This window comes from Lethenteron reissneri, chromosome 17 (assembly GCF_015708825.2).
Source record: "Lethenteron reissneri isolate LAM-NWPU_2019-01 chromosome 17, ASM1570882v1, whole genome shotgun sequence".
NCBI classification, from domain to species: domain Eukaryota; kingdom Metazoa; phylum Chordata; class Hyperoartia; order Petromyzontiformes; family Petromyzontidae; genus Lethenteron; species Lethenteron reissneri.
The window spans coordinates 14,239,511-14,255,425 of NC_083795.1; the positions used below are offsets into that span (position 1 = coordinate 14,239,511).

Here is a 15,915-nt window from a genome sequence, read left to right on the forward strand (position 1 = left end):
TTCGTTTTTAAGGCTGGAGCAGACAGACATACGGGAGGCCCCGGACTGTTTCAGATGTCACTCACCACTGATGTTAGCCGGGTGCGAAGCACGGTGCACTGTGTCGTCTATTCGAGGGATGTGCGTGCGTGCAATGTGTATGTGACCTCTAATAACTGCCGACGCTCACAGCGCACTGTCTCTGTCCGTCTGTCCCGTCAGTCACGTGGCTCTGGGTATAAATACGGGTGACCAAAACACGCTGTCTCAATCTCCGTTCGCTACACGAATTCACATTAAACTCTCTGAGAGGTGTGGACAGCGAGCGAGCGTGCATCCCGAAGACGGCCTCGCCTCTTACCTTGTGTTCAAATCATTCTGTTTAATTTGGCCGCATCGCTTGGCACTAGAGCATGCGGCTCACTTGCGGAAGGTCGCGAGTTCAATTCCTGGTTGGGGATTGACTCAAGCTCATCATCCCTTCCTCTGGGCTCGATTGAATGAGTGCCACTGTGGATACGTCAGCAGTGGTTTTCCTATGTTGGAATTCCCCCCCCCCCCGCCATACGAATGTGGAATTTCCACCGCAAACAGAATCTGAGCACCGACTCGATGCTCGTTTGAGCAGGAAATCACTGTGGCTCGTGTTGAAATCTTTGCCGATAACCTCCACCATCTGGTCCGTGTCTCTCCTCTCGTCTCTCTCGGGTGTTTGATTCCATGTGGTCCGTGCGAGCCTGGTTGTCCGGCGCGACGGCTCGCTCGACGCCAGACTCGTTGGTTTCTACGTTCCCCGCTGGTTATGTCCATGTTCTCCGCGTCCCAGCTATTGAGCTTTGCGAGTCGTGGGCCGGTTGAGCGGTGGCGATGTCGAGGGTTCGTGTGCGAGTTCTGGGTGGCCGTACGATAGTGAGGTGTCCGTCCTGGTGCGGCGGCAGCGGTGCTGATTGACGGGGCGTAGCGTCGATAGGCTGGGCGTGGGCTCCCTGGGGTATTTTTTACGCTGACACGGGTGTGACATGGGTCTGTCACCGCGGTGTCACATTCGCCTGTGTCAAAAGTCACCCTGAACAACGTGCCTGGTCTCGTCAGCTATTGTAAGCTAAGCAGGTTGTGTAGCCTGGTTAGTACTTAGATGGGATGCCAGGTGTGGAAGAGGCTTTGGCTGCGAGGTGGCCACGTGATGGCGGCACTGCGATGGGGTTAGGAAATGATTCCCACCACTGACCAAATATTCACGCCATCGCTCAAACCCAAAGAGACAAATTATCACCAGACAGTTTGACGTGTGGCTTTTTATCGAATGTGAAAAGGCATTTGCGATTCAGTGGAAGCTGAAGAAAGTTTAAAGCTCATTTTGTTTCACGACGTGTGAGCTCCAGCTAACAGGGTGAGTCTCGTTTGCAAGAGTGACCTGCGTCACCAGAATTACGAAAGCAATCACGTAAAAAAAAACAAATAAAACAAAATGAGAAAACCGCTGGTACAGAAGAAATCGGAAACGGTGCAGACACAAATATATCTCTCACGAAGCGATTGAACAATTATAATTTTTTTTTATTGATTTACATCGGCAGGGCCCCCTTGCCGCAGCGTCACGCTGGAACGTGAGCAGGCGGCGCCATGGCCCGGCAATGGGACTACGTTGGCGGTGGCCGCGGGAAACGCGTTTAGCGGCCGTGACAGCTTCTTGGAGCCGAGCGCTGGAAGCGTGTGAATGGCTCGAATGTCATTCCCCTCCCAGCAGGCTTTTATGAGCCGGGTTAAATTTTGCCAGCACGCCGCAAAATGTGGCCGTTGGCCGGTGGACGTAACCCCTCTGCATGCGCCGATCCACGGGGGACGGTTTCCCGTATCGAGCCGGTGTCAGGGGCCGGCCTGGAAAGTCTCTCGGCTTCTTTTAAACTCGAGATTAAAAAAAGGGTTAATCCGAGAGTCAGCCCCGATATCAACAGAGCCTAACGGTCGTGCGTCTTGCCTCTCGACCAAACTCTGGCTTTCGTCTCTCTCGACTGGCAGAGCCCTCGTGCGTGTCGGGGGCGTTTACACGGAAGAGCACCCACTGTGTGCCGCACTTTGCTCGTTGAGTGTTGGCTGCGGTTCCGAATCCGTGCTTTGGTGGACTTCGTCCGCCTCTCTCTCGGCAACTGACGATTTGGTGCATTCACCCTGCGTTCACGATCGTCCCGACGAGGCCCAGTCAGGGTGCACCCTTGCGGTGTCATCACCCGCACCGGTGGATTGACAGGTTGCGAATTTGCCATCGTATTATAAACTATTTAAACTAAACTATTTATTTTTCGATTTAAAGCTTTCGTGACTGCAGGGATTCATCTTCTTGGTTCTTTCGGTAAAGTCACGTAGACGGCTACTTGCATTGTGGCCGAAACGTCGTGATAATTATTTTATTATGTTTTATTTTTATTATTTCAATTCTACGTGACTTTACCGAACCAAGAAGATAAACTATTTATATTTATTTTACCAGGTAAGGCCACAAATACTCTAAAGGCACATTGATTCTAAATGTTGAGGGGAAAACCGGAGGACCTGGAGAAAAATCCACGCGACCACGGGGAAAACATGCAAACTCCAAATAGACAGGCGTCAGTCGGGATGGAACCCACGACCTGCTGCATACCAGGCGAGGTAGTTAACATCTCGCCACTGCATGATTACACCTCAACACCGCATCGGCCATTGTTTATCCACTGCTGAAGGCTTCCCCAAGCCATCACCATTCTTCATGGTCCAATGCTTCTCGCTGCTACCATCCATCATTTTGACGACTGCACTTAAACCAATCTCAATGCTCCATCTCCAAACGTACGTCCTCATGGGCATGTGCTCTCCTTGGGCTGCCATTCCGTAACCAGTGTCGTCCATCGACCATCATCCAGTCAAGCGATGAGTCCAGCGCCAGCCCATCAAGGTTTTCTTAATTGTCGGTATGATCCCTTAATTTTTTTCTTCCTCCGTGATTCCTTTATTCCACCACCTCTGTCTCTCAGTGCAATTACATCAATCTTATACAACGTAAAAAATACTAAAAACTTACATCACAGCGTAACGTTCAGCGGTATGAAGACATCAGTGGAACATACAAAGTAATTTTCCAAAATCCGCACGTGGCATTTGCGATATATTTAAAATCGAGAAGGCCCTGTAATGTGACACGCGCCTTGGGAGAAGTCACCAAACTCAAGCCGATGTCAGAATCTAAATTGGGTCATCAAGGAGTCGCGGAGATTATCGCTCGACTAACGACACTGGAGACCCTGCGCTAGCCGGCCCTGGGCAAGCATCGGCAGCGCGGCTCCGTCGCCTCCACACGTCTCACCGTCTCCTCCGGCCCGTGCTGTGGAAGTCGTGGGGGGGGGGGGGGTGCCTACCTGTAGTTACAGGGTGGACTACCGGCGGGATCCGTGCAGTTCGCCACCCCCACCCCCCTGCCCCGTCTGCTTCACCACGCACGGAGGAGTTCTCCCATGGCCAGGGTCACAGCTAACCCGCGCAGCTGCTGGCCGCCGCAGTTCCGTGCCCAGCCGACTGCGCGCGCTGCCATGCGATTACAGGTTCCGTCGTCGTCGACACAATCGGCGCCCGCGGTGTCTCTAATTTAACCAGGTGGTGGAAATCCAGGCCCGTCGCGACGTGCGAAACGACGCCTCGGTGAAGGGAGAAAAACGCGGACTGAAAAATACCAGGAGATTTGTCCAAAGTTTTCCACGTGGGTCTCTTAGCCGTGTTGGGAAGGGGGCGTCGGGACCCCCACGACACCCATGGTGGCTCCGGCAGCTCCACGGCGCGGCCGCCCTCTCTCCCGAGTCCCGACCGCACTGGCTCGCGGCTCGCCGGAGCCATATTTGCCAGCCGGCGCCCGCGTGCCTGTGCGCCTCTGCGCCTCGCGCAGCGCTGCTTTTTATAGCGCTGCCACGTGCTCCTCTGGCTAGCGGGAGGGAGCAGTGGCGGCGCAGGCATCCGAGCGGCCGGGCTGGCATCCCCCGGGGGGCGGGAGTTCTACGATCGACGCATGCGACGGGAGAATGCGTGTGGACGTCAACGTCGATTGATACCAACCTCCGCCGCCACGTCGAGTGGCGGCAGCGGCGGCACCATAGCTGCCGACAAGCCACCCCGTCCGGAAGGGGAAGCCCTAGGAAAGAGATGTTTGCGTGCCCCTCAAATGTATCGGAGACGTGAACACGCTATCCCGTTAATTACCGCATTGATTTATCCGAAATCACTACGCGAGATTTACGGCCGCGGAGTCTCAGAAAAAACGCAATCCGTTCCGCAGCGGGGGCCCCCTGGGACAGCATGGGATCCCGCAGAGTCTCTGCAGCAGAGAGAGCAAAATCTGCACGGCTGCAATCGCGATACGACGTCGATTTACACAGCAGTGGCATCGAATGTCGCCGCATCTCAAGACGCCGCGCAAAAAACGGTGGCCGTGTTTATTCTGCATGGAGAGAGAAAGAGAGAGGCGGTTTGGGTACAGGCAGAGGAGAAGGGGGAAGGGCTTCAGCCTAGGCTTGAACAGTGGCAGGGGGAGAAGAGAGCGCAAGGAATATCTTGATGTTTTAGGAGATCACGTGTCAATGTCTCCACGACCGACTATAGGGCACGACACCACCTGCGGTGCCGATTCATCGCCACGCGAATCGCTCGAAGGGATTTTTGGAGAGAAGTAAATCCCATAACGTACGAAGAGATTAAGGCCACAACTGCGTGAGAGCAGTGTCTTAAATCGTCAGGACACTGAGGTGACTCAGAAACTAAATGTAGCTTTGCCGTGACTTCACAGAAGCCGTCCCTCCTGACACGTTCCAGCGCCTCTCCTTAGTGGCCTCAGGCTGGCGAAGCCACGGAGGCCGTGGTGTTGACTTCATTAGCCTGAGCAGTTGCTCTGACAGCAACTGGCCCCCAGGGCGCCCCTCCAGAGACAGGGAATGTTTATGTCAGTGGGACAGAAAAGAGAGAGACAAGCTCGCTTGAGCATCTTGGGAGAAACATGAATGTCCAGTGATTTTGCAAGAATCCGTTGGTTTCCAAGACTTGAAATACACTGGTCACACTTTTTCTGGCATAAGGTATTCCAACGGTTTTAAGGTAATTTTGGGGTGCCGATTCCAAATCTGGCATCAGTTTTTGTCTATCACATCAGGTTATTGAGATATCAAATATTGAATTTTCAATAAAAACTGCAGAAGAAAAATATTAAATAAATGTGGATATCTACATAAAATGATATTATAAACACACTATCCTAAAATTACAGCACCATATTTTAACACTAAAGCAGTCACTGACTTGCAACAACTTGCAATCATAAGTGACAGAGTTAATTTCGGGTAAAATCAATGAAAATGGGGTATGCCGATAGTATAAAAAGTGATAGAGCAAATCTGAGATAAGATTTTGAATCAGCACCCTGAAATTAGTCTAAAACAGCTGCAAAAGTCCAGGCCAGAAAAAAATATGTTTTTTGTTGACCAGTGTTATTCTCAGTCTTAACAAAAAAACTCGATTGCATTCATCGAAAACACTACCCTTAAAAATGTATCCCTTTTATTGTTTGTGTTCTGGACGAGCGTGTCGAGTATGTGTTCGTAGGCTGAACTTTCACAACGTATGTAGCCAACCGTGCTAATCGGAGGTGCTGAGGAAACATTGGCAATGCAGGATAACAAACAAAATGTGTTCTTCCCAGTCGGACGCTTTGCTCTGGTTGAGTTTGTTCACTTGGTTGCACATTACGTTTTTGCACGCGCCCGGCCAGGTCTTCACGTTGTCTTTTTGTCTGTTCGTAATACAGGGCTAGTAGACAGCATCATCTCCACCCATGCAATGTTGCTGGCTCGCCCTCGGGTTCAAATTTACAAAACCGGTGCCACAGACTGCACGGAGAGAGCTGATGTTACATCACACCACCTAAAAACATTTAACGCTGCACTGGCCAAGACGGCCCTTTTTTTTTACCTGGCGATCATCAAAATCAGCGCCTCCCCCCTCTCCCTCCCCGCTCTGTGCCACCGCCAACATGCCGCAGTCCCCGTGCCACAGTCGCCGCCCCCGCAGGCGGCATCCGACGTCTCCTCGCAGCGCCGTCCCGACTTCCGTGAGGCCCCTCAGTCCCTCGGCCGAGCCGGTGAACCCTGACCTCGGACTAGCGGAAGGCTGGGCAAACGGCGTGGCAGGGGCTCTTTAAATTTTAGCTCGGCGCTCTCGCCGCCTTCTACCCTCCGAGTGGCGTCACGCGGGAGAGAGCGGGCGCGCGCAAACCCGAAATCCGAGCGGTTGGCGCGGGGGGGGGGACGTGCGGGAGCTTGGCGAGCGCACCTGCTGACGACGAACGACCGCGTCGACATGCGGCGACCCCGCGCGGACTCTCTCTCTCTCTCTCCGTTCCAACGACCGTCTCCTACGCCAGAAAACGCCCGAGCGTCGGCACGGGTCGTCGCGCCACGTCGTGTCGTGCCGCCGAGTGACTTGCCGATAGCCGGCCGGACGGACCGGAGCGCCTGTCTCGGCAGAACCTGGATTTTCACGTGTAGGAGGCGAAGGCGCTCGCTCACTCGCTCGCTCGGAGACAGAGCGGGGAGGGAGGGCGGATCGGCCAGCCAGCCGGACGGACAGATCGCTTGAAGGGTCTGGGAGGCGCGATGGAGTTCCCTGGATCGGCGGGGAGGAGGGAGGAGAGGGGGCCGCAGACCCCCGCAGGAGAGCCGGGAGCCCACGTTAGCAGCATGGCCCTGGCGAGGTACGGACGTGGATGCGAGCTCACACATTGGGAGGGTTGCTAAACAGTCCCGATCGCTGGTCTTGTGTCGGTGTTTGATAATTAAACGAACCCCGTTGAGTTACTTCAATAAATCTGATATACTCTATCACTAGTATATGTACTTGGGTGCAGTGCAGTGTATTACTATTTTGGCAGCTGGCAAGACTGTATGGGCAATATATTAATGACAGACTTGTAACTTGGGAATTATTATTTTGATGCTGAATTTAACTTCGCTGAAACTCAGCACCAGGGAGCCTGAACTAGCATGCCATGACCATAAAGGGGCCGCGGTGATATATGGCGGCTCCAAACTGCCACCACGATGCAGCGCAGATTCTATTGCAGCCGCCGTGGTTGAGACAAGTGGGCTCACCGAGAGCGCCGCTTTGATCCCGGCGCTTCGCCGCTCACATCTGCTAAACTGCGGCTTTCGCGAGCGGGGCTCCAGTGTTACCTGCGAACCGGCCGCCCTCCCGGCGAGAGCTCCCATAAATCTGGCGGCCGTGGCAGTCGACGTTGCCCTCTGGTACTGTGTGCAGCCGCCGGCCCTCGGGAGGTGGGGTGGGGGGGAACGGGTCTGGGCGGAGCGGGCGCGGGGCATGAGCAGCGCGATCGCTGAGTGAAGGGGGGCACGCGGTGGCCTCCAGGCGCGCCGTGGAGCTAGGTCGGCCTGAGGTCTAGCAGGGATAGGGCGAGGAGGACAAGGAGGTTGAGGGCGAGGGGGGCTAGCAGGGCGAGCAGGGCGAGGAGGTTGAGGAGGGCGAGGAGGGCTAGCAGGACGAGGGGGGAGCAGGACGAGGGGGGAGCAGGACGAGGGGGGTAACCAATGGAAATGTGGCTTCAGAGTTTATATTCCCAGTGGGAAAGGCTTCCCGAGTAAATGTGCAGGGTGGCTGTAAAGTTAGTTTACCGAGCTAGATATTGTATTTGTATATTTGGAAGAATTGTGACCACCAACGTGGATTAGTGACAATGTCAAGCCACACTTTTATGAAATGGATACAAATTTGGCTGAAGGGAGTTTTTTTTAACCTTTTTTCTTCGTTGCTGCGTAGACATGCGTTTGACATCCACCACTGGTTTAGCACAAACGTCGCCTGCTCTTCAGTCATGCGTCTCTCCATCTTTACCCTAAATGAAAGTGTGCGTGCTTCGCGAAAACAATTGCCAGACGAGTTACACGTTATGTCGCGTTATAAACCGGACCTCTGGGTTTCACCCCACGTTGGGCCAGAGTGACTTCTTGACAAACGTTGCGCGGAATTTTTCACGAAAGCCTCCACCGACATCTCGGCCACGGGGAACCATAACGCGGGCAAATCGCCAAGCCGAGGCGTTCCTTGGCCTCTTCCTCGGGAAAGCAACCGATCGGCTGAACCAACGAGACCGTTTCCTTTCTCCTTGGGGGAGTCATCATCGCCCGATTGTTATTTTATATTAAACCGTTATTGAATGGATACGGCCGTCCCCGTAGCTCTGCGATGAGTTAATCTGACCGCCCGATGGGTCCGTGATGAATTGTCCTGGCCCTCTGTGGACATTAGCAGTCGGGTGATGCAATCTTGCTCTCGGAAAGCTGTAGTCTCCACGACGATAACTCGTGGCTTAATCTTGCTCTGTGAGAGGGTTATTGACCCTCGCCGAACATTTTTTTGGTGGAATTCCACCAAGAGGTCTCGGTGTCGGGTGGACGCGACGCTTGTAAAAGGAGACGCCTGCCAGGTCCTCACTGCACACTTGACCTGGTCACAGGTCATCACATGGGTGGCAGGGAGGCGGCACAGTGGTATCACGCAAGTGCCCCCCGGTTCGATTCCTGCCTCGGGCTCCCTCCTGTGCGGAGTTTGTATGTTCTCACCCTGTTCTGCACGGGTTTCCTCCGGGTTTACTGGTGTCCTCTCAAATCTCGTAAAACATTCATTTCGACTGGTGTTGAATAAACAATGCTGAAACATTACCTGTAAATTACTCGGCTGGGATTATACCAACACCAGGACCCTCCTGTAAGAGAGTCTTTGTTGAGACTCAGCGAGGCCTTTCTGGGTGTATCGAGCAATTACAAAATAAGCCGTGGTGGAGCGCATTTAATCGCTCCGTCTCCACGATGCACGTCCTTTCGGGCCACACACATGTACACCAATTAGCTTCGCCACAGAGACACATTAGCTTAGCCATATATATATAAGTATGTGTGTATATGATCACGAAAAATGTCACCTCATGCAGCCTCAACAGCAATTACAATGTTGGGGATCGCGCACGCAACGAGCGTCTCATCGATGCGGCTCCGAGGCCGAGCGAGGTGGCGCGTCCAGCTGTCCCCCATCAAACTTGCCGGGCGCAGCCGCAGCCGCGGGCGCCGTAAATCTGCCAGGCAATGCCTCGGGTTACCACGGCACCGCGCGGCTACGTCTTGCGGCCGGCGCTGTGGAGTAGCAGCAGTGGGGCCCTGGGGCCCCCACGCCGGGTGGGTGGCCACGCAGCGGGGCCCTATGGCCACGCAGCGTGGCGGCGGCAAGGCGCTACCGAGGCGGCCTGGTGAGGAGGACGAGGGGGGGCGGAGGAGGGGGAGGAGGAGGGGAGGAGGAGGGGAGGACGCGCACCCAAACGCGAGCAGCGCGCCCGTGCCTCACCCTGCCTCCCCCGGCCCAGGGCCGTCCATTTGTAAACCCCATTGCAGCAGCATCGCGATTCGCAAAGCCACGCCGCTTGATAAGTTTGTTGAGTACTCGGTGTGCGGTCTTACTCGTCTTCTTCTTCTTCTGGCCGCTCGGAGGTCGCCCACACAAGTCTCCCTCCCTCCAGGCCTCTCTCCTTCCTCCGCGTCTCCCTCCTCCACTGCTCACTGTGTGCAACGACTCCCTCTCCCCTCCTTCTTGTGACCGAGCCACTCTCAGTGCCCCTCGACGGCGTTACCATTCCACAGTATCCCATCGTGGCCCTTACGCTCCTTCCAACGAATGTGTGGCGGTGTTGCACGCCGCCTGCGATGCGGCTTGAGGGGGCTTCCACGTCGGCTGCCCTCTCGCGATTTCCATCGGCAGGGCTGGCGTGCCCCCCCCCCCTCGTCACGTGCCCCCCCCCCCCTCGTCACGTGCCCCCCCCCCTCGTCACGTGCCCCCCCCTCGTCACGTGCCCCCCCCCCGGCACGTGCCCCCCCCCCCTCGTCACGTGCCCCCCCCCCTCGTCACGTGCCCCACCCCCTCGTCACGTGCCCCCCCCCTCGTCACGTGCCCCCCCCGGCACGTGCCCCCCCCCTCGTCACGTGCCCCCCCCCCTCGTCACGTGCCCCCCCTCGTCACGTGCCCCACCCCCTCGTCACGTGCCCCCCCCCTCGTCACGTGCCCCCCCCCCCGGCACGTGCCCCCCTCACCATGAGCCCCCCAGACTCGTGTCGACTCTTGTCAAAAAAAATCTTCATCAAAGAGCTCGACACATTCTTCAACAACACTGCTACAGATCAACAACAACAATTGTGTGTGTGTATATAAATTAGGCGACGTTTCGGGCAGTGGGCCTTCATAGCAAACAGACGGGCCAGGGATACTGAGTGAATCGCAGTTGGAAGAAATTAAGTCTGCTTAACCACACGCACCTGTGGTGAACATAAAAAAAAAATGCTCTGATGATATAATTATGTGTGCATTGTCTTTGAAGCTGATTGGCCTGCACCAGAGACAGCATGTTTCAGGCAAAACATAAGTAATATTTTAAAAATACTTTTTTTTTAAACACGGTTTAATGAAATGTACCGTACGAGTAATGGAAGAACTCCACGACTCCAGGAAGTGGCCCGAAGCTTGCCACAACGTAAGGGGCCGTGGACAATTAGACCCTAGCCAAAACATAACATATAAAAAATAATGTTTACAAATATATAATTTCTAATTTTTATGATACAATATAGTATTGTCATCAGTATGACATAAGTATACCAAGTTTGCAGTCTATACCACATTGGCAAGTGGGTAAAATTTTTGTTACAAGATTTGAGGATACAACAACAGATTGAGTTAATAAAAAGCGTGTAATAATACACACAAATAAAAAATGCATCTCTTTGGTGCTTGCACATCTTAACACCAGTTTCATTGCCAGAAAGGGTAAAATCACATTAATTATCATTCCTTCACATTGGCAAAAAAAGGTCCCATGATACCAGTGACGAGTATTTGAACCGGTCCTGTAATTGGCCACGGTCCCTTACGTCGTGGCAAGTTTCGGGGCCACTTCCTGGAGTCGTGGAGTTCTGCCATTACAAGTACATTTAATAAAAGCGTGTTTTTTATAAAGTTTGTTTTTAAAATATTACTTATTAAATGGAGGCCACGGACTGCGCCACGGAGCTTCTAGCGGTAAACAAGGCGCCGTATTTACCGGGTAACACTTTGCGCTACCTTTACCCTACCGGGTAATTCTTCCGAGCTACCTTTACCCTGCCCTTTACCTTACCCCTTGGCATGTGGACACCTTTACCCTTTTACCCAGTAAAAAGGGTAAATGACCTTACCTTGCCGAGGCCTACTGCTCCGTGTCGCCCTCCCCGGGCGAGCGCCGCCTTCACAACCCTCGCCGCCGGCTTCGTCGTCCGTGCCGCGGCGTGGCCGTGACGTCACGGAGTAGACCTCGCTGCCGAGAGCAGTCACAGCCGGCGGCTCCGCACTCACACAACACGCACACTGACACACACACTGACACACAGACACACACACAACACACACACTGATACACAACGTGAAACAGTGGCCTTACACAACACACACAACGTGAAGCAGTGGCCTTACACAACACACACAACACACACACAGACACACAACACACACACACTGACACACAGACACAACACACACAACGTGAAACTGGCCTTACACAACACACACAACGTGAAGCAGTGGCCTTACACAACACACACAACACACACACAGACACACAACACACACACACTGACACACAGACACAACACACACAACGTGAAACTGGCCTTACACAACACACACAACGTGAAGCAGTGGCCTTACACAACACACACAACACACACACAGACACACAACACACACACACTGACACACAGACACAACACACACAACGTGAAACAGTGGCCTTACACAACACACACACACAACACACACAACACACACACAGACACAACACACAGACACAACACACACAGACACACAACACACACACAACACACACAGACACACGACACAACACACACAGACACACAACACAACACACACTGACACACAACGTGAAACAGTGGCCTCACACAACACACTAAATGAATGCCTTACGAACACCGCGACGACTCGACACGTGGATGACACGTGATCTCTGTATTGTGGCCTCAGTCACCTTGGTTGTGTTTTGGTGGTTTGGGGGGGAGTGGGATTGGGGGGGGGGCACGGGGACCAAGGGTTTTAATTGGGGGGCCGCCGTGCCAACAAATATGAGAATCGCCGAGTCAAAGATATCCTCCAGGGGGTATGTGTGTTGTGTGTGTGTCAGTGTGTTGTGTGTGTCTGTCCGCATGTGTATTTTGTCTTTGCGTGTTGGGAGCGGTGGTGTAGCGGTTTGTGCAAGGAACCCAGCGACACCAGTTCCAATCCCGCTGATGGCCTCAACTGTGCCCTCCCCGAGGTCCCCGAGGTCAACTCAGACGAGCTCCTGGTGTGATGTGTAAACATGGACACTTGCCCCAATAGGCTGTTGAGGCTACGTGGTGGATCTGTGTCTGAGGGCAGGTCTGCTGAGGAGGTACAGCAATGAAATAGGTGAATGTCCAAGTGGCGGGTGGATTGTCGTCACATCTCGGGGTCATGAGAGATGGTGACAGCTTGCTTGTTGAGGAGGCCTTCATCCAGCAGTGGAATTATCGTGGCTAATGTTAGTGAATGAGTCACAGTGGTTTACAGCGCTAACTGACCTCGTATGGCGCTCAGACGTGGGCAGTGTAGGGGATATCCACATTCCTATAGCCGGGGTAGAGTCTCTCCTTAATATATCCACAGTAAGGGATAATGGTGGATGCCTCCACTGTGAGGTTTACACCATCAGTATCCCCACGCAGTGTTTCGACAATAGCTGTGCGTTCTGCAGCTATCCCAGGCCTCCTTTGCACTGAAGATATGAGTCGGGTATTTTCTGCATGCCAGAGGTGACACAGTACACTCCAATTATACCACACAATGGAACCACATCTCAAGACCCTGTATACGACAGCCGATGCTTTCCGAGCAAAACACTTGGCAGGACCCTCCTCGAAAGCAAAACGTTACGAGACTCAGTAAGGGTCCCTGGGTAAACAATCCTAATCATAATAAAACATTCCATGAAAAAATACACAGGAATGCCAAAGTCACCCTGCAGCTCAACAGGATTGAGGCTGCTTAAGGATGAGATGGGAGACTGCTTGAGGATAACCAGGTGGTGTAGGCTTGTGCTGCAAGGTGGCCAGGAGATGGCAGTAGAGTCATAGATTCTTGAATCTATCTGTGTGGAGCTTTGAGCGTCACCCGCCGTATTGGTGGTGGGTTTTCTCAGGGAGCCCTGGTTTCTTCCCACACTTCAAGCACCCATTTCTTTCGAAGTGGCCAAACATCCGAATTCCGCGGGACTCTCCTGACCGCCAGTCTTCAGAATCAGTGAGTATTGCACTGGTCAACACACTTTTTCTGGCATAAGGTATTCCAACGGTTGTAATGTAATTTTGGGGTGCTGATTCCAAATCTGGCATCAGTTTTTGTCTATCACATCAGGTTTTTGAGATATCAAATATTGCATTTTCATTAAAAACTGCAGAAGAAAAATATGAAATAAATGTGGATATCTACATAAAATGATATTATAAACACACTATCCTAAAAATACAGCACCATATTTTAACACTAAAGCAGTCACTGACTCGCAACAACTTACAATCATAAGTGACAGAGCTAATTTCGGGTAAAATCAATGAAAATTGGGTATGCCGATAGCATAAAAATTAGATGTGATAGAGCAAATCTGAGATCAGATTTGGAATCAGCACCCTGAAATTAGTCTAAAACAGCTGCAAAAGTCCAGGCCAGAAAAAAAATGTTTTTTTTGTTGACCAGTGTTATAAGACCCACATCTATTCCCCTATACTGTATTATAAAACAATCGTTGGGGATGCGTTTTATAATCCGGTACGTGCGTGCGCGTGCACGCGTGAGACCAGGATTTCCGTAACTTTATTGACACCGGGCACAAGTTTGGGTGGGGGGGGGGGTGCGTCTAACTTTCTGGAGCGTCTTACAATCGGGATAACACGGTCAATCACAGACTATGCCAATGGGCTGTGTACCCCATGCGGCAGGCTGATTCTGTTTCCCCCGCTTTATGTTATTATATTTACACAAGCTGCTGGCCGTGAGCCACGGGCACCGATGCCTTCCAAGCCTATAATTGTTTGATTCGCGGGACCCGTGACTGGGGTCTGCTCGCAGCTGTTGCGTATCGCGACCCCCCGCGAGGCTCGTTAAGACGGACCCTGGACTCGGGTGGAGTAGGGGGCGGTGGGGGTGGATGGGGGGGGAGCACACCCAGGAGCCAGCTGCCTCGCTAGCCCCCCCTCTCCGATTTCACGTGTGTGCACTCTCATATTGGCGCTTTCATCTCGGCAGTCAGGAGCTGTAATAGCCTCGTTCAGGGCTCGCTTTTGTTCTTAATTAATTTCCCCCTGCAGGTGATAACGTTGGGTCTCTCGACCCAAGGCTGGATGATTACGGACCGGACCAGTGGGGCCAGTGCCCCGGGGCCACGGACTTCCAGGGGGCCTCCAAGCCTCAGGCCGCACGCGGTGCGTGGCCCAAGACTTCCGAAGGAAGTTCAACGCCAGGGCCCTGGGTGCTTAGAGCGTGAGCTAACCACTAGGGCCCACCAGACCCCTCAGTGCTTACAATTTGAGGGCCCCCCAGACCCCTTGGTGTTTAAATCGTGATCTGGCCACTAGGGCCTCTGGGCTCCTCGGCACCTACAGTGTGAGGGTCCCTGGGCCCCGCAGCGCTTAAAGCGTGAGCTGACCACTAGGGCCCCGCAGCGCTTACAATGTGAGGTCCCTCGGTGCTTGAAGCGTGAGCTCACCACTAGGGCCCCCCAGACCCCTCGGTGCTTGAAGCGTGAGCTCACCACTAGGGCCCCCCAGACCCCTCGGTGCTTACATCGAGCGTAACACCTGGGGGCCTCTTGGTACATATGCAGTGCATGCTTGTAACGAGAGCCTCTAGGAGAATACAGTGCTTCTGTACAACTGAGCCACTGGTTGGCACGCTACAATATGATGTGACATGATGCAATATTCACCAACAAGTCAGTTCATTCTGCATAACATGATAGGTTAAAGGGCGTCATTATGGCAAGCCGTTCGTTATTTGACGTACCGTAACTGGCTATCCCTTTATTTTAGCTAGCTGCCATTTTTGCCAGCTAGCTGCCCATACAACCAAATTAGCTGCACTAAAAATCCAGCTAGTGAGACCGAGGGCTCGTCATTTGTTGAGAGCTTAGCCGTTGACAAATCAATTATTAAAAATACACCACGCTTTTGTGAAACATTAAAAAAATATGGCAAAACCTTTTTTTTATACTAACTTATATATATAAGAGACCCAATCCATACTTAAAGATTAAGGACAACCCCATTCATGTTTTCCATAGACAGTCTGTTTTTAGATCCACGAAAGTTGATAATGCTAACGTTGACATGCAAATTGTCGACAGCTCTTATGAGGTCTTTTTTTTCTCCCCATCGATGGGGTGTGGCCTATATGCATAGTCTCCACCAAGTTATTTCACTGACTGATCATAAATCTTTGTTGGTTATTCAGTCAATGAAAAAAAAGTTACATTTTGAATTTCAAGCAACATAATTCTCTCTGTGCCAGGCAGGTATATAAGACATTTCTTGTTAGGAGAAGCCACAGCCAGATGCCTGTTTTATTGCTTGGTACGCCATAGAAATATATTCAGAGACTTTTTTCATCTTTTTAAAAAACAACAGCCTTTTTAAAGGCTATTTTCTAACAGCCTTTTTAAAGGGTTAGGGTTATTTTCTTTTACGTGCTTTTATATTTTCTTTTTTATACTCAAATCTACCTTTAGGTACAAGTAGACTATAAAATGCTACC

At 52.5% G+C, this 15,915-nt stretch overlaps 1 protein-coding gene across 1 annotated transcript in view; it reads left to right on the top strand.

Moving 5' to 3' along the window:
• The first annotated feature begins 6,152 nt into the window (after positions 1-6,152).
• LOC133343533 (RNA-binding protein 20-like) overlaps positions 6,153-15,915 on the top strand; it is a 74,531-nt gene continuing 64,768 nt past the window's right edge. Inside the window, exon 1 of the mRNA XM_061553206.1 lies at positions 6,153-6,742. Within this exon, the coding sequence (XP_061409190.1) occupies positions 6,645-6,742 (98 nt within the window). The 5' untranslated portion in view covers positions 6,153-6,644. The remainder of the gene's footprint in view (positions 6,743-15,915) is intronic.